At 44.8% G+C, this 18,834-nt stretch overlaps 1 protein-coding gene across 1 annotated transcript in view; it reads right to left on the bottom strand.

Annotated features, from left to right (window-relative positions):
* LRRK1 (leucine rich repeat kinase 1) overlaps positions 1-18,834 on the bottom strand; it is a 74,020-nt gene that overhangs the window by 52,527 nt on the left and 2,659 nt on the right. The window contains exons 2-4 of the mRNA XM_030955631.1: positions 17,947-18,160; positions 1,767-1,930; positions 687-858 (exon numbers count right to left, since the gene is read on the bottom strand). Coding sequence (XP_030811491.1) covers positions 687-858; positions 1,767-1,930; positions 17,947-18,013 — 403 coding nt within the window. The 5' untranslated portion in view covers positions 18,014-18,160. The remainder of the gene's footprint in view (positions 1-686; positions 859-1,766; positions 1,931-17,946; positions 18,161-18,834) is intronic.

Raw genomic sequence — 18,834 nt, 5'->3', positions numbered from 1 at the left:
CTGCAGGACCTCTGGACCCCAAATGCATGGAAGGTCCCAGGGAGAAGCAGCTGCCAAGCTCACAGAACACTGAGAGAGCAACAGGGACCCAAACACAGCTCCTGGTCCTGAGTCAGAGTTCTGCCCCCACTGCTGCCTTAGGAGCAGCAGTGTCTGAGTCAAAAAAATGTCCCTGCTCCAAAATAATTACTATAATAAAACTTAAGTAAAATGTAATTATTATTCTAAAGAAGGAATTCCCCTGAAAGTCAAAACAAACTGTCAAGCAGAGAACAGAGTGGGCGTCAGCTGTGCACCCAAAGTGTCCCTGACCAGTCAGGCCACTCTGCCAGCACCACTGAGACTGTTGGATCAGCAGTGGGATGATGCTGCATCCTGAAAATCCCCTAATCTCCCTGTAGGGTCTGGGATGTTACCCAGCTGTGAGGCCTGACAGGAATGAACTGTCTCAATGGCATCTTCCTCCACTTCCACTCTGCAAACATGGAATATTTTTATGTATGTGTTTCTCTTCCCCAGGGGGGAAGTTTCCTTCAAGCACAGCAGAGATCTGCTCCTGCACTCACTTTCCCATGACTAAACCCCTCCCTTTCCAAGGAATGCCAAAAAACCCAAATGCCTGCTTGGAGCTGTAGCACACAGCTCCTGAAAAACTTGAGGAGAGGCAGGGTCAGCCCAGGGCTTACCACGCAGGGAATCCAGCAGCTCCTTCACGATGTCCTTGTGCCCAAAATACGCCGCCACCACCGCTGCATTGTCATCGTTGGGCTCTGTTGGTAACACCACCAACGCCTCCTTCAGCAGGTACCTCACTGCCTGCAGGTCCCCATATGCTGCTGCAATGCCTAAGAGCTGACACTGGTGAAGGAAACACAGCAGAAGAAACTCTCTGTTAAAGCCAGCAGGCAGAGAAAGAGCATTTCTAGAACTGTATGGGTTTATTTGTGCCCACGCCAAGGCATGTCCACTGTTGCCGTGGTTAATTGGGAATGTCATAAACACTAGTGGCCATTGTAATCATTGTTGATACATTTATTAGGTTAATTTGTTAGGGTTTGTATTTTAGTTTTTGTATGGTTTTTCACATAATTTGTTGTGGTTTGTATTTTAGTTTTTTGTATGGTTTTTCATGTAAGTGCCTGAGGCACAGAACAGTGAGTATAAACCCATTTTTCATGGACCAACAGAAAAAGCATTTGCTCAGCTGCAAAATGCAGTATTACCTGTTTTGGAGATGGCCACTGTGACTGGACTTGACGTGCAGGGAGCCTCCCAAAACACTCACATCAGCTCTGTGCAAAGAGCAGGCTCAAAAGGAGGGCTCTGAAGGCAGAGCAGCGCAGCACCTGGCACAGAGTTTGTGATAAAATTCCACACACAGGCAGCAAAATCTTCCCAGGGGGCCATTAACCATCTTTGCACTGATGGGGGAATACATTTTTTGCTAAGTCTTTAAACTGCTTCCTTTTTACAGGGAAAAATGCATTTCCCTGTTTTGGTGACCACAGCAGCAGCACCCCTCCTCACACAGCCTGTGTTCCTACAGACACTGCTCCCTGTGGTCTGCCTCATCTTCCTGACCTGTGTTTTCAAGGGCAAACTTGTGTCCCTGAGCATGTTCCTGCAGAGCCCCACACAACCAGCCATGTCTGGGACCCACACATCCGAAAGGATTCTCTCCATGAAAAAACGACAGAAGAGCAGCATCTTGAAATTTTGGCATCTTTGCCAACAAAATCTGAGAGAGAGCAGTAACCCAACCCCACCTTTTCCACTTGCAGAGCAGTCTCCTCACAGGACAACCTAATCAACTCTTGGGCCTTGCTGGTGTCCCCAGCTTTGTAGGCATCCTGGATGCTTTCTGTCACAGGGGTCTGGGTGACGGAGACGTCGCCACTTGTGGACTGTTTGCCACCCATGTCCACAGTTCCTGCAGGGAAAACAGCAAAGAGAAGTCAGGGAGAAGTGCCTGCTCATTAACCATGCACAGCTGCAATGTCAGTGAATCCTGGGAATAAAAGAAGTTGGTGATATTCAGTGGAATTATTTATTGCACGCAATTTAAAAAAAGAGCCTGATAAAAGAAAGTGATAAATGTTAAAGTTCCTCCCAAAGGGACATGAAACTGAGAGGGACAGAGTTCCCCAATGGTTTCCAGAGGTGGTTTCCAAAGGAAGGTGTGGAAGCTCACACACATGGACACATGAACCCTTCATGTCCTCCTCCTGCTGAGGAACCAGGAAGAGAAGGAATTGCATGGGACTGGCACCTGCAGGAATTCTGACAAAGGCAGGAATCTGAAAGGCAAATCTGGTATTACTGGCCTTGCTTTAGTCACACTTCACTCCTGACAACAGCCTGGCAAAATCCCACTATGCTCCAGCATTTTCAAGCAGAATTTTAGGCACCTCTACAAGTGTGAAATAAAAGAAATTGGAAATATTTACTCGGGAAAAAAAAACAAAGGTAAAAGGAGATTTTGCAAGATGCCCAGTGTCACCTTAATCAATTCTGGAGAATCTCCTAGACCAGACTTTCTTTTCCTAAATGGTGTTGGGAGCCAGAAGAGCTTTTAAGTGTCAGAGATTAAAAGCTGCAGCCATTAGAGAAGATGCTGTGGTGGGTGGCTAATGAGGCAGGCAGGAAGTCTCACACCCAACCATTCCCCAACTACCAGTACAGGGAAAGCTGCATTAAAGTCACTGAAATACAAGATGTTTTCAGGTCTACTCCTGAACAACAAGCAAGACAGAGGAAAAAAGCATTTTTCACTTGAAAACAAAACGCTTTTTCCTGCTAAAACATCATGAATTATTATTGCTTATTTACAATTTGTTAAATACAGCACTTAAGCCCACAGTTCTTCACATAGATTAACAAGGATTTATTTATTTTTTAAATAGACATATATGTCATGCAGGGCCTAGTTTAATGCAGCCTGGAAAGAGAAGTAAATTTGGAGCAATCTATAACTGTCAGTAAATATCTTTGAATAATGCAGCCTGAATCACCAGTAGGCTCTGACTAACACTTCTCATCAATTATTTAAACGAAGCTCAAATCACTCAGACACTGGAGACGGCTCCAGAGGTTGGTGCTACTAAAAGTGTGCCCTCATCAATAACCTTTCCCAGATGATGCAGAACCTGTGAAGGACAAGGAGCAGAAATCAAGGCCCATGAAAGTGGGATTAAATTACAGCACAATAAACAGCATCTCAGAGTTCACATTAATGGGTGTAGTGCTTCCATAATTCTGTAATTTTAGGGAGTACATGGGAAAAGAAATTCTTCCTGCATTCGGTTCACTCTTTTAAAGCAGACCACACACCTATAAGGGATCACTAAAAATATCACATATTTAATTTTCACTTTCATGGACACCAAAGATAGGAAAAAAAATATTCTTAGGCAAGTATGTTTAAAGGATCATAGAAAGGAGAACTTCAGAGCAAAATAGCTCTCCAGTCAAAACAACTCAGAGCTGGACTAAGAAAATTCAAGAAGTACAGATCCAAGCAAACACTGCAGTTACTGGAACAAGCAGCCTCCCCTCTTGGCGCCCTGTGATGAAATCCTGAACCTAGAGAGAAGCTCTGGAATTCCCCTTGGAGGAAAAAATGCCTCACATCGGAGATACAAAACAGCTGGAAAGCTCCTCAGCTTCCTGCTCAAGGAGCCCTGCAGACCAGGGCTGACAGAGCAGGGCAACTTCCATCTGCTTCCTACAAATTGCAGAAAGGAGGGACAAATTTAATCAACTCCAGCCTCAATCCTGATTTTGGGGACTGTTACTCAAGGCCCACATCTGCAGCCATTCCAGATGTAGAAGCACACCCTTTCTGCCAAAGAATTGAGCAGGACCATCTCTCTGATTTTAAGTCATGGCCTGGGAGGGTGGAGGTACAAGAATCTCACAATCAGAAATTCATCACATCCTGGTGTCACGTTCCCTTCGAGCAGAGAGGTCTCCAGCCACCCTCCCACACATAGAATTGGGAATAAAAGAAGTTTAAAAGGAGCATTTTCCACCTCTCCTGCTGGAGCTGCCCCACTCCAACCAGCACAAGAAGGGTCACAGGGTTGTGGGAAGGAGGAACTCTGCCTGCTTGACCCTAATTCAAGACCACTTCTGTGTTTTGCCAAATGACTACTTCACAAAACAACTCAGGCAATGTGTTGGGCTTCCCCTCACATTTCTGGCCCCCCCACAATTTCTGAAATCCTTTGTGGTGCAATGGCTCAGTCACAACCCCTGGTGCCACCAGCACTGGAAGAACATGGGCTGACCACGAATTAGGTGTAGAATTCTGGGATCTCCAGGAACTGGAAGGTCACACCTGGCTCCATGGAGCTTATTTCCAGAACAATCTTCAGTATATTCATTTTAGTCCTTAAACTCAATTTCAGTCTTGTTTTAGGGAAACTTTTATTGACCAAATCAAAACTGCTCAGTTTTGAATATCTCAATTCATCAAGTAGACTTCAACAAGGGTTTCACTGAGTGTAAGAAATCTGGGCAATTCTACTGCTGGAAACCAATATTTTTATATTAAATATTCTTGGCAGCAAGATAATGCTACCCATCTCAAATTTCTTACACCAAAACTTCCTTCTATGATTCCATTCTGCAGGGTAAATTGACCTCCTGCCTTTGGCCTGAGGGAAGAAGCTGCCAAAGGTCTGCAGCAAAAACAGTCCTTGGGACTGTTAACTGAAAGCCTGAAAAGTGCAAAACTGGTGAGACACAGGTAAAAAAGTTTGCAACAGCTGTACTGACACGGTGCTGTCAGATTTTAGTAGAGCTTTCAGAGGTTAAATAAGAAAAGGTTGGCTATCCATTCCCAAATTTCCAAAAAGCACAAACGCCATGCAAGGCAAAGTTAACATCTCAGCATCAAAATTTCCCAGTTCAGAGAAGACTTCCTGGTGACTTAGTAAATGATATACTGGCTTCTGAAATACTAGGGCAAATTAAGAAGCAGCATGTTCTATAAGCTTCATTTATACTCACCAGTGGGGGGAAAAGAAATGAGGAAAACTACATTTTACTGACTAAAGACTGGTTATTTCTACAAGATGCATGACTGACCTATCATCAGCAGTGGCATTCATGTAGGCTGGGAATAACGTTTTGCCAATACATGCACCAGCCATTTTTAGCAGAAATCTGGGCTGAAATCCAAAGAAATTCTGCTCTGCTTTTAACCTCACATGTCTCCTGCTCCTTGCCTGAGCTCCTCATGGCTCTCCTGTCAGAGTCACCTCACTCATGCTTGAGCAATGTGACAGGAGAGCAATAATGGAGCTCAGTAACACTGAACCTCTGTTTTTGGACTTGATTGTGCAACACGCTGAGTATTTGAGCCCAGATGTAGCAAAGGGCTGTTAATTCCTGGATTTTATGGATTTAGGAACCAGCTTGTGCACACTGCACAACAGGGTCTGTGTTCCTGCACAATGCACATTCTGTGTGCAAGGGATGATATCCCAGCAGGACTTCTTGGATATTCCTGTACTATCCAAGAAACTCCAGACACTTTACACACCCAGTGCCATCTTTTTTATTTTCTGCTTTATTGCACACAGATCTGGGCAGTTCCTGTGCTGGCACAGGTTCCCCTGAGAGCACTGCCCCAAAGCAGCACCAAAAGCAGATAAAAGAAGCCTGTTTGAACTGAGAAACCTGTGGGTTTTTTTCTCTAACACCTTTGAACATCTATGAAAATAAAGCCATGGAGTTTACTCTTTAATATGCAGTTTCTGCATCATATTTGTTTAACCTCTCCATAAATCCACAGCTTCTTTTCTTTTCTTGCTTTCTACTAAAAAAGCTGTAAGTAAACCCAGGGCTGTTTGTGAGGGGAAAAGGGGAGGCATCTGCTGACACCAAAAATGCATCCATCATCTATTCCTCACACCACTTAACAGCTTGTACAAAACCGACTAACTCTGGAATTATTTCTCTCTTGATTTCAATGATTTATGTTTTGGAAATACCTTTTATGTTTGGCTTTGCCGTAACAACCCTTTATAAAAGCTAAGGGCAAGACTAATTTTCTTTTACAAAATATCCCAATGAAACCAGAGGTTATCAATAAAAAAGCAAAGTTATTTTATTGCCATTAAAAGGGCACAAGGTATCACTTTTAAAGTGCAGCAGACTGCTGGCCCAGCTCAGAGAAACAAAATAAAAATAAGCCTTTTTAGTAATAAAGAGTACCATGAGAATTTTAGGGTCATGTGTAGTTAGACCCTGTCACAGGCCTTATTATAACAGTAGGTGAAAAAAACCCTCTAAAATTTCTAAATTGACAGAATGCCATTAGTAAAAGGGGAGGGTTTGCAGGTCAGTGCTGTGAATCAGCAAAGAGCTGCATAACAAAGCAGCACAATGCACAGATGATTATTTCTTTATAGCCAAAATCACTGCATCTCTGACACATAAACTCACAAGGGTTTGTAAATGCCACATTAGGCCCTTCCATCACCAGCAGATCTTCGGCAACTAGGTAGGATATTTTTATTTAGCAGAGGAAAATATAAATGAGATGCTTTAACCCAGGATGAATCAGGAAGCGAACCTCCACCAAAAACAGAATTACAACAATAATACAACTTGAAAACTGCTACTGACCTTGTCATAATGTGTGCAGGTATTTCCAGAGCCGGGAGCAAATCAAGCTGATGCTTTAACACAGCATCCCCCCAGCGATGCCCAGTTCAGCTGTTAATTCCTGGGACTGATAACCACCCACCTCTGCTCCAGCACCAGCAGCTCCTGCAGTGGCCACTGGATGGAATGGCTGGCTGGCTGCTCCTTTGTCTGCATTAACTACCACAGTTTAGCCTTGACAGATATTTTCATCTCCCTGTCCCATTACAGCGAAATCCAAGCCTCTGGTGCAGAGGATGTGGGGATGGGGGTGGGCAGGGAGGCTGAGCTCACACGTTAATTCCTCAACAGCACCAGATGGCTGCAGCTAACCCTCACCAGCTTAATCTTTTGCCATTTTGACTTCTGAGTGCTGCCACTGCACAGCTAAAAAACGGGGCAGGGATGAGGGTGATGATGTGCAGAATATTTAAAGCCAGCACCTCCAAACATTCCAAAATTCACCGGTGTCACTGGACGTTTTTCAATACTACTCCACAAAAGCTCTGTCCAGTTGGTTTGCAAAATTAATGGAAAGCCATGTTATTTCTGAGTCTCTGCAACAGATTCATGCATCCTGTGCTGCTTTGGAAAACTTCAGGCTAACAAACTGAGCAGCAGCCAACAGGAAGCCTCCAGTGATTTCAAAGGATGATGGATCTGCCCTACATTGCACTTTCCTATTAGATGGGTAAGAAAAATTTTTCAATCCTCTAGAAATTTTCGAGATACTCAAAAATTTACGAAAAATCCCATCCCAAACAAAGAAGAAAACCCTGGGCTCTTCAATAAAAAATAAAGAAATAAATTTTTCAGTCAGCCCTAGTGTTTAAAAATGTTTTATGAAGCAAAGGTATGTTTTGAGTTCCTTCTCTAATTAGCTAACACTGCAAGGTTTCATTTTTAAAAAAAAAAGTTAAAAGATTTTTGTTCATTCATTTCTTAGAAGATAAAGCCACAGGCCAAGATGCTCCCCCACCTGCCCATATTGCCAGAAGTTGCCTCAAAACCATCCTGCAGCAAGAAGTCAGTGATCTGCTTTGCCTTTTCTCAGATTTAGGTGAAATACATCTGGCTCAATCAACTCTGCTTTAAAATGTTCCTGTCAGGATTCAAAAATGGCCAGAAGTATCAACAAATACCCCTGTGAGAAGACACTGAGAACAAGGTGGTTTATCTGGGAAGTTCCAAATCCCCACTGGAGAGCCTGTGCCAGAACTGGGTCATGGCCCCTCTGACCCTAATTAATATTTCCCACAACAAGTGGGATGTGCCAGCTTCTCAGGACAGTGGGAGCCCTCCACACAGTTTTTTCTGCCTATCTCCTGTGGTTCCATTTCCCCCAAACATCCATTATTTCAGCTAATTAAAGGAGTGGCTCTGCACTAAGCTCTGCACTGAGTTCTGCCTGCCAAAGGCACTGGAAAAGATGATGTGCTGAGCACAAAAGCCACCCACATCTACAACAGAGCTCACAATCAATGCTCACTGCCCCAAAAGGAGACTTAAAACCCCAAAACAAACCAGATATGAAACACAGAGGAATGCTTCAAAGGCAAAAATCCAGTGCTGAAGGGATCTTTTTCACTATTACTGCAGATTGTGGAAGTATTTTGAAGCTGTTTACATGCCAGCACCACACACGCATCGTGCTGATCTGCACTGAACACTTTCCAGCAAGCACCCAGGGCACGCTGACAATTTTAGGTACAGTTGTGTAAAGTGAACAATTATCACCAGAATCATTGGAAATTTTCTATTTATAACACTTTTAACCTGCAAGGAAAAAAAGCATTTGCTAATGCAGCTTTGAAAGGAAAATATTAAGTCCTGGATGGAAAAATGCTCTGGATTGCTGCCTTTCCTCTGGGCTCCAGGACAGAGTTATGAGAAACAGATGCCTCCAAAGGCTTTAGCTCCACACTTACACAATCATTTCTTCATCATCCAGGATAATGAGGGAAGGGGGAACAGAAAAGCCTCAAATCCTGGTAACAGCAGCATCTGGGCAGTGCCAGCACTGCCAGATCTGGGCAGGCTCCTGCATTTGTGTGTGCACCTCCCAAATTCCCGGGACTCTGGGAATTGTTTGTGTTGTCCAAGAAGTTAAAATGGAGCTGAGCTGGTTAGTCTTTGCTGAAGGACAAAAGAGGCTGCACAAAGGCTTTACAAGGCAATGGGGTCAGAGAGAGCACAAAGAATTACACTGGAGTATGAGTGTCAGAACAAACCCTCATGGCACTGTGCAAACCAGGCTGGAAACTGGAAAACAGATCCAGAGTCATGAATGATACCTGCAGCTATCCATGGAAAAGGAACAAGGGGCTGGGACATGCCTCTCCTCAGCAAGAGGACAGCATGTTCCCCACTGGTTGGTTGTGAAGAGCAGTTCCACTTCCACTGCTCTGGGCTGTACCTGCTGGGAGAGGAGCAGGATTCCCTCTGGGCAGGGAAGGAATGGGGCAGGGATGTCCTCCAGCAAGCACAGGGCAAAAACTGCTCTCACAGAGGGTGGGAATACCCCCAGCCCTCCAGCAATGGCCTCTTTGGGGTGCAAAGGATCAGCAAAGCCCAATGAGAACAGTGATGCTGTTACTGCCACCCCCAAAGAGAAGCTATTGAGAGCTCCAAATGGCCAGAGAGTTGCTTTATTGAAAATACGAATGACTCAGCTCTGGAGTGAAAGTTTCTATTTTTGTCTTTTGGCCTCAGTGATTTGGTTCCCATCCTACAGCTTGAATCATTCAGAAATGTGCTTCTGCAGGCAAGGCCAGCTATGCCACTCTTGCTTTCCAAATTTTAAATTGGAAGATATACATTAAGCATGCAGAAGCATGACAACACTTTTGGATTTTCTTTGTGTTCGTTTCCAGGCATGGCTGGAAATGGAGGATTGTTAAATGGTGAAAGGCGTCTCCAGTGAGACCATTCCTGTCCAACTGAATCAAACATTACAGCCATGAAACCAAACCAAGATTGGATTTCATCTGAAACTTCACAAAATAAAATTTCACAGCTAACTTTCTTCTGAACCTTTTCCCTAACATTCAAGCTTTCATCAGAATGGAAAAATCCCACACACCAATGTTTTCTCTCTTTCAGAGAAATAATTTGCTCAAAATTCTTCTTCTAAAAAAATTAAAACATCAATTATTCATCTTGGGGAAGAACCACCTCATGGCCAGCTCACTTCTGCTGCTTGGACAAGTATTTAAAACTCGCTTTAAAAGAAGCAAATGCTTTTAGCCCCAGCTGTGAGAGGTTTGCTGTGTGTGAGTGAGAGGAAAATGGGCCCAAGGTCTCTGCTCAGGTCTCTTAGCATAAATCTTCTACCAGCTCCACCAAAGACACACCCAGAGATCCCACACCTTCTGTGAGTTGGAAAAAGCAGTTCCTAAGCTTGTGCTTCACTTTAATAACACATGTAAACACCTTCCTCAGTGGAAAACCCATTTAGAGCACTGCAACCCCACTGCTGGTCAAAACTAAGAGCACAAAAGCAGCAAAAATCTGTCTCTCCAGAAAGACAGAAGGTGTAGGAGTGTGACACCAGGACACTGACCCACACATTCCTTCCAGTTACTTTGACTAAAGCTTGAAGAATGAAAGAATATTTTTATTAAAAGACTGGTATGTTCAGGAGACACATCTAAAGGAAGAAGCCTTTCAAGAGATTTGAGGGGGCAAACATCCCACGCAGCAGAATCCAAGCTTAGCACATGTTAGACACAGTTCAATGAGCTTCTTTACTGTGCCTGCTTGACTAATAAAATACTCCTTGCTACACTCACTTCTCATTTATCACTAAGACAACCACTCTGGATCAGTTTAAAGTGTTGCATGCAGAGAAAAAGAAAATGCAATCAAGATATTGGATATGGTTGGCATGAGGAGACTTGAAGGGACAATTTGGCAACAGCAAAGCCAAGGGAAGTGCAGAGCTGGGAAGGGCTCCAGGAGAAAAGGGATGGATGGGTTAGTCTGGAGAAGAAAACAAAAAATCCACACAAAACGGTGAAGGAAGTGGGGCTTCACTCCAGCTTCCACTGAACTCAGAGTGAGCACGTCCCACTTCTGACTGTTCTCCCAAGGAGTCAGGGAAGATCCTGGTTTCCAGGACAGTCTCAGAGGCAGGATCACCTGAACAGCTGTGGCTGCAGCAGAAAAGAAACCTGATGGAAAGTCTTCTGCTCTTGGCCCAGACAGCCACCAAAGCTTCAACGGGGCTACCAAAAAATGCATAAAACCTTCCCCTACTTGTGACAAAACCTACAAGTGGCAGAAATGTCTGCTTTTGCAGGGGGTATTTTGTCCTCCTGGGAATATCAGCACCCATTTCAGTGAAGGGAGGACAAGGACTCTGCCTGGGAGGCTCCTGTGTCCACACTGTGACCCCACTGCAGCTCACTGCATTTTTGGATGTCTGCTGCAAGGCAGAGACAGCAAAATGAGGAAGGGCACAGTTCATCCCCTTCCCACCAACCTTTGACAAACTCTGATCCATTGCATCCAAGCACCTGGTCCTATCCATGCAAATGGCTTTGATTTGGCAGCTTTTATTCACACCCTGCCACTGTGAGAGAGGTCCAAGGTGCAAAACATGAGAGAATTACGACCAGGATTACAAGCTCACTTAAGGAGCCAGGCTTTTTGTTTTATAGGCTGTGTATGAGATCTGAAAAGGGATCCTGTCCGCTAGTGTTGTAAAAAAAATTAAAATGTTCCTGTTTGATGCAAAAATAAAAGCATTTTCAAAGGCTCTTTGATGTGAAAGACAGAAAGACGTGCAGGCAGATTCTGGAGGAGGTCTTGTCTTCAGCAATTACCAGCACTCTTTTTGAATCCTACTCCCCAGACAGAACTTTTATATGAAGTAGATAATCACACTGCAGAGTGCATCAGTTCTAAACCTTGTGGCTTTTCAATTAAGCAGCAATAACCTCCAATCCAAAAACTCCTTAACCAAGACAGGAATAAAACAAACAACCCCCAAAACCAATTAACTGCAGGTGAAGCAATTCCAAAGACATATTTGCTTTTAAAGGATTTCATTTTGAGCTCTTCTCGGGTAGCCGTGCCAGTTTTCCAAGCAATATTTTGATCATTAAAACAAGAAGTGATGCAATTTCCACAGTGACCACAAACATACCAAGAATATTTGAGCTAAATTTATCCAGACTTCTTGTTTGAGTCACTGCTTTGGTTCGTTATTTTTCCATGATTTTCAGCTATGCACAGAGAGGAGCTGGGGACAGCCTGGGACTGAGTTTTTTCCCCAGCAGTATCTGAAATGCCAACCTGTGTTTGGGAGCCACACACTGACTATCAGAGAGGAAATGAAGCTGCTCCTCCAGCTGCCAGCCCCAGGTCCCAGCTCCTTCCCACCCACCTCCTTCCTCCCACTCTTCCTGTGGCACACTGACCCCTTCCCTCACCCCTGGGTGACTCTAATGGGGTTGTCTTTGCAGATGAGAAGTTGCTGAAGCTCACCAGGGATCTGCTGCCCTCCCCAAGTGGAGAGGAAGAGCCAAAACAGAGGATCTGCCCCAGGTTTCCCACTGTGCATCTCCATGGCAGACTCCAACACAAACTGCTGACTCCCAGAGTCCCTCTGACTGCAGAAGGGCTTTTGGAAGGGTGAGAGCCTTTCCTAAAACTTAAAGGCTTTTTAAACAGGTCCCCTAAAGTGAAGGCAAGGCACAAATTAAAAAAACATGGAGACGCTTCTGTTGTGAAAATATCAGCAGCTTACATAAAAGAGCTGCTGCTGTGGTGATACATAATCATGCAAATAAGCAATTGCTGACCCACTAATGAGCACACAGACTTGGATTAAGGGAAGGAATTAAATATCAGCCTGACTTGATGTAAAATCTGAAACAGAACCTATTAAGAGACAGACTCCATGGTTGAGTCACCATCCCTGGGGGGGTTTAAAAGCTGTGTGGATGTGGCACCTGGGGACGTGGTTTAATGGTGGGCTTGGCACTGCTGGGGGAACAGTTGGACTTAGTGACCTTAAAGGTCTTTTCCAGCCTTAAAAATTCCATGATTCTATGATTTTATGGAGCAGATTGGGAGTTGCATGGTATAAAATCCATCTCTTCCCCCTGTCTGCAATGCAAACAGCTCCTCCCAGCTCACTGCCTCCTGCAAGCACAGCCCTGACAGCCCCATTATTGATCAGAGCAGTGAAAAACAAACAAACCACAGACTTAATGCTGTAAGGATCCCTGAAGATCCCATTATGTCAGTGCAAAGAATTTAATGGGTTTTGGATAAGGCCCCCATAGGCTCTGGGGAGGATAAAACCCCATAATTCATAGCATTTTCTTAAAGCAAGTATAAAATCACCTGCAACATCTCTGTCAAAACACTACATCAATTACAGCCCTGGTAAAGGCTGAGCTGGTGTGAACACTACCAATTGCTTTTTTCCCACTGAAACAGAGGACAGCAGTTCCCTGACCCCAGAATCAACCCTCACCTGAAAGCTCCCTCATAAATCACACCTCAGGAACATTGTAAAGAACTCCCTGTGTACAAGTGCTAAGGGCAAAGGATTTTCTTTGCTACCTTATCCCCTTATCTTTGGGTTTTTCCAGGCTTCTTGATAGAGTTGTCATAAGTTACATTTCAATGTGATACACCACAAATAATTTTAACATGAAGGTGTAAAAATAAAGCTGTAAAGCAGCAGATAATTCCAGATGCAGCTCAGTGGAAGCTCAATGCTTTACTGCTGCCTGTAAATCAAACTGGCTCTCAGGTCAGACTCTCTGCTCAATTAACTTCCCAAGGTCTTTACTGCACCACTGGCTCTCCCAGCAGCTCTGCCCTCCTTGACACAGCCCTCAAGCTCAAGAGCAGGCTGGCTTTGATGGTTTTTGTCAGGAAAATTGTAAATGCCCCAGCATTCCTTTGCCCCTTTCTGACACACAGGTTGGTTTGCAGGGATGTTGTAACACCCAGCTCTGCACAGGAGGGCAGGTTTAACCACAGGCATGTTCAGCTGCAGACCAAGCCTTCCGCAGCAGCCTCGGCCCCTTGTGAGATTGCACCACTTCTGTATGAAGAGTTTATTTAAATATTTAAAAATATAAGCCTATTACTGCCTTACTGGTGCACTTCCTATTCCTGCTGAGCATTTCCTACTTCTCCTTCTGCAGGGCACTCTGCAGTGAGACTGACTGACATACAAAACCTGTTCTATTTGCTGCTTTTTTAGCTCACAGGAACCCTTTCAGTTTGCTGTTTGGACTCGAATTTACTCACAGCTTAACCAGCAGGAAGACAACCAGCAAACCTTCCAGGCTGATTTAGTCTGATTACGGAGAACTTCACACGACTGACACACCCTGCAGCTCACCAGGGCTCTGTGTGCTCACTTCACCTCCCAGATCCTCTCCTTGTCCTTCTCACCCCACACTGTCACCAAACACCCAGGGTAATGTTACTACAGGGTGATGTGTGGATGGAAAAAGCAGGACAGAGGCTGTGAGCACTTTTTCCCTGTTATTCAGCCCCAAGGCCCAGCTGCTGGTCCTGTCCCCACACACAGCTGATGGGAAGGTTTTAAAGTTGACATGGTGATTTCATGAGGAACAAACTGGTATCAGTGGTGCTGATTTTCCCTTCCTCCTCTATTCAGCAGGAAAGATTTTTAAACAAAGTTATTAACGGCTGCCAGTTCCTGCCCTTCACATTTAAGGCAACAACAGTGAGGAAATCACAGAATCAGAGAACAGGCTGAGCTGGAAGGGACCCATCAGGACCAGTAAGTCCACCTCTGCACACATCCTGCCCTGATGCCAACCAGGAGCAAAGCTGGAGGCACAAAGGGTGTCCCAGGAGGATAAACTGCTCCATTTGCTCTTCGCCAACCTTGAACCGTCACCACCCAAACTCTTGTGAAACTTTCCCTATAAAACTGCACTTGCTCCTGAGCTGTCCCTCTTGCTCAAGGACCCCTTGGCTTTTCCAGTTCAAGCCTTGGTCACACCAGAGCCTCTCCCAGGACTCAGGAAGCAGCAGGAGCAGCTTTGCCTGTGAGTCAGATCTGAGCTGAGCCATGGGTGGGGTTGCAAAGGTCACTGCCATTGTGGGCAGCTTCTTTCTGATAAAATAGAAAGCCCTGTGAGCTGCAGGGTCACCACAGCACCTGCAAAGCTTTAGGGGCCTCTGGTGCCCTCCAAATGACAGCTGCAGCCACACGTTCTGGTTACTTGCTTGGTCCCTCATGCAACACTTAGGTCCCTTTTCCAGGCACACTGTCCATGTCCATCTGAGCTTCCCTGGACAGCTCAAAGTCACCAAGTTACAACTCATTTGCCTCAAAAGAAGTTGTGAAGGTGCATTTAGTTAATCCCTGCAAAGCTACTGTAAAGTTTCAGGCAGCAGTGCCATTCTTGGCACTGTTGTCCCTAATTATGTAATGTTAGACACCTTCCACCATAACACCCCTCTTCAGGCCTCATTTCTACATTTAGCAGGAGAGAAGAGACACCCTCTGGCATGTCTGAAGGATAATCCAATCCCACCTCTGAGACACACACCAGTGGCACAGGAATGCTCTGTGACTTGGAATAAAATTCCCAGTAAGAAGGAGATACAGAAGTACTCTTATATTTCAGAAGACAATGGTTATTCTCCTACACCTCTGAGGAACTCCTAGAAAACCACGCAAGAATTAAATCCTAGCTATGAAGTTTTGTAATATGCAAAGAAATCAATTAGCCCATAGAAAGGAGATGAATCTTTATGCTGTTCTACACACTCATAAAGCGATGCCTTTGAGTTTCCATTGTACTTCCTACAAAATTCACATCAGGTCACCTCCTCTGGATTATGCAGAGCTCTTTAACCAAGTTTTTTAAAAAACCCAAACCCTGTACACTTAATGAGAGACTGCAGCCACCCCCACACCCCTGCTCAGTTTCTTTTAATTAGGACAAGAAGAACAAATCCAGGAGAGGGGAAGCAGGGTTTGAGGAAGCAAGGGAGATGCTGAGAGCACCCACAAGGGAGCCTCATCCTGTGCTCTGGGGACAAATCCCCTCTGAGGGCTCGGTCAGCACCACCAAGTCAAGCCCAGCACCATCCCCAAAGGGCAGAGAGGGTCCAGGTCTGATATCAGCCTCTCCCGGGAAAGCTGGCAGCCTGCTGGGGTACAGGGAAATCACTGGAAACCAGGAGAACAGCAGAGGAGACACCTGAGCAAGGTGAGCCCCTGCACCCTATTTTACATTTTCTAACTAACAAGGATGCTGTGAGTGTGATTTTCACCACATACAATTGGCCAGGGCTTTATAGCTGCCAGGGAAAAAAACCTAAAAAATCCTAACGCTTCAGATAATGAAGGTGCACAGGGACCTGCTGGAAGTTGCCCTGCTGATCCAGCTGAGCCACCCCGGAGCCCCCGCAGCACCGTGCTCTGGTTAAACCCCCTCAGCCACAAGCCAGTCCCTCCTGCCCGACAGAAAAAAAAAAGACTCCAAGCTCTGAGCACTAATGAGATCGTCGGCATGAAAGAAAGGATCCGGGATCTCACTCCCCTTCCCAGCAGCTCCCGCTGAATGGGAGCAGGAGGCTGCATCCACATTGTTCCTCAGGGCATAAACAATGGGCTGGCATGTGGAGGCTGAGTGAGTCACCGTGCTCCTGCTTCAGCCCTGTAATGGGACCCGAGCCAGAACAAGGACCAGTTACTTAGGGAGTGGACCAGTTAGCTAATGACAATCATTCTTGGCAAGACCCAAACAATGAGTTTAAGCATGTACAATACCCTTATAAAGAGCAAATCCACCAAGGCAGTATTGGTGCCTTGTACAGGGATCTTAAGCTTTACAAGGATGCCTTTCCCAGTTTTCCAGCACTGTAGACTATTTTAATACAACCCAGATTTATCCATATAGAATAGTCTACCACTGAGATTTGCATGCTTCCAGCTAACCAGTTTAACTGAATATAATTACATAACAGCAATGTGTAATAAAGTTCTCAGGAAAAAACCTGAACTCAAAATGTAGGAAAAATAACTATTCCACTTTCCACTTCATTATTCACTCGTACAATAATTTATTTACTGTATCTTTAAACAGAGAGAAAACTTGTCAGAGCACTACTGCAGAACAAAAATTTAGCAATTCTGAACAGTTGCGAACCGTTAGCGCAGATTAAAATTCTTCTCATGGTTTATAGCTTAGTATTCAAGTGGAGATAATTTCTTCCAGAGAGAAACGCAGAAGACAGAATTTAAGAATTTTAAGAATATTCAATGAAAGGTACAATGCTAATTACCAAAAGCAAACAGGAAAATCACAGAACAGGCAGAATACGTACGGAGAGAGGAAAGAGTTCCCAGAGCTCCCCGTGACGCTGGTGAGGAACGTCTTCAAACAAGACAAGGAGGCCTCTGAATAAACTATCAGGTTTTGCTTCATAGTTGCTGATAAAATCCAAAATAAGGCTGCAAAAACATTAGCTTCTGCTGGAGCCTGCTTACTCACTACAAAGCGTCAAACACACCTTCTTCCCACACTTGGAGCGCAGATGCTGCCTCCTAATGAAGCACTTGCTGCAAGGGGGGAACACCGTTACACAAGAACAGGAGGCTATTTCTTGCTGCAGAAACATAACTGGGGTTTGACTCAGAGAAAGGCAGCAGTGCCTGGGAGATGAGGGTTGCAGTGAGAGAAACCATCCAAAAATAATTTGCCTGCTCAGGGAAAAAAAAAAAAATTCGCAGGAAGCAACCTGAAGCATATGTCCCTTCTAAAAGGGGAATTACTTTATTACATAAACACAAACCTTCTAATCTAGCCCAACATAAAATCACTGCAAGCCATCGAATCGGAGCTGAGGGTAAAACTGGAGCAGGTTAATATCTGTTCAGGCTGAGAAGAGATGCTCTGATTTTAGCAGCTTTCATATCCTGAATACCCACTGCATCAGTGACTGGGAACATATTTGCATTCACACACTGAAAAAGCACAGATCTTGTAAAACATATTTAGGAACTGGTGAGACGTGATACATATATTGACTAACTCCCCAGGCCTTTGGAGAACATCCCTCTTCAGGGGAATGCTATTCTTACCACCTCCATAGTTCAACATCACCCTCCCTGGAAGTAAAATTCCTTGTTCTAGACTGTAGATTTTCAAAGATCAGGGCTCAAAAAGCTTTCACATGTTTGCACTCCATCAAAGCCCAGTGGCAGGTGGCTACTGAGTTCTCTTAGAACCTTTTGTTCCCAATGTGAAGAGGAAAGAAGCAAATCCTGCTATTTACCATTTTGTGGCTCCATGGTGCTCTCCCTGCAAACAGCGGATTCCTCCGTTCCCACACACCAGTACATTCTGGGTGGCAGTTGTGGAGGCCCCACACACAAACTTTCCACAGCACTTCAGACTGAGCAGTGTTGCCAAGGCTGGATGATCCCCATCACGTGAAGGCAGGAGCAGAGGCTGCTAGCGAGCATCATCCTGAATAAACATCATTTATTCTGTTTAAAAATAAACAACAAAACAAATTAATCATTCCACTGTAGAAATGGTGACATGTTCATTCCTCTCCACTATCAGCACAGTTGTCCAAATGTCACACTGCAAAAATACACTTATCATCCCATAAATACAATTATTTTCATATTAGCTTTGTTAAGAGCACAACATGAATTAACAGAGGGGACTACTACTACTAATTTCTGCGCTACAGAAAGATAATGTTCCTAATTTTTCACCACCGAAGCTGCTCAGTCTTTGGGCAGAGGACAAGGGGGTGGGCAGGGGTCACAGCTGCAGTTTCAGGTTCTCCACAAGCTGGTGTAAAGGCAGACCATTGAAACCCTGCAGTGCAGCTGGAAAAATCCTAAATGCAACCTCAAAACCTCTCCCATCCACAAAGACAACCACAGCTCTTGTAAGACTGTGAGAAACTGAAAAACACTGATGTGGTTACTGAGATAATCCTCTGTAGAAAAGAGAAGAGGGCAAAGAGAAACACACCAGCTCCTGTCCCCTCTGCCCAGCCCTTTTTGAGAACTCTCCCACCCTGGAAGCACCAGGTTTCTTCACTCAGGAAGGCAAATCGGGCCCTTAAGAGCTATTAAAGCTTGGCTGCTTGTGAACTGCCTGGTATAACAGGCAGCAGAAAATTGCACAGCTCAGTCTCCTGAGG

This window comes from Camarhynchus parvulus, chromosome 10 (genome assembly GCF_901933205.1).
Source record: "Camarhynchus parvulus chromosome 10, STF_HiC, whole genome shotgun sequence".
In the NCBI taxonomy this organism is placed as follows: domain Eukaryota; kingdom Metazoa; phylum Chordata; class Aves; order Passeriformes; family Thraupidae; genus Camarhynchus; species Camarhynchus parvulus.
This window is presented reverse-complemented; position numbering and strand designations above follow the sequence as displayed.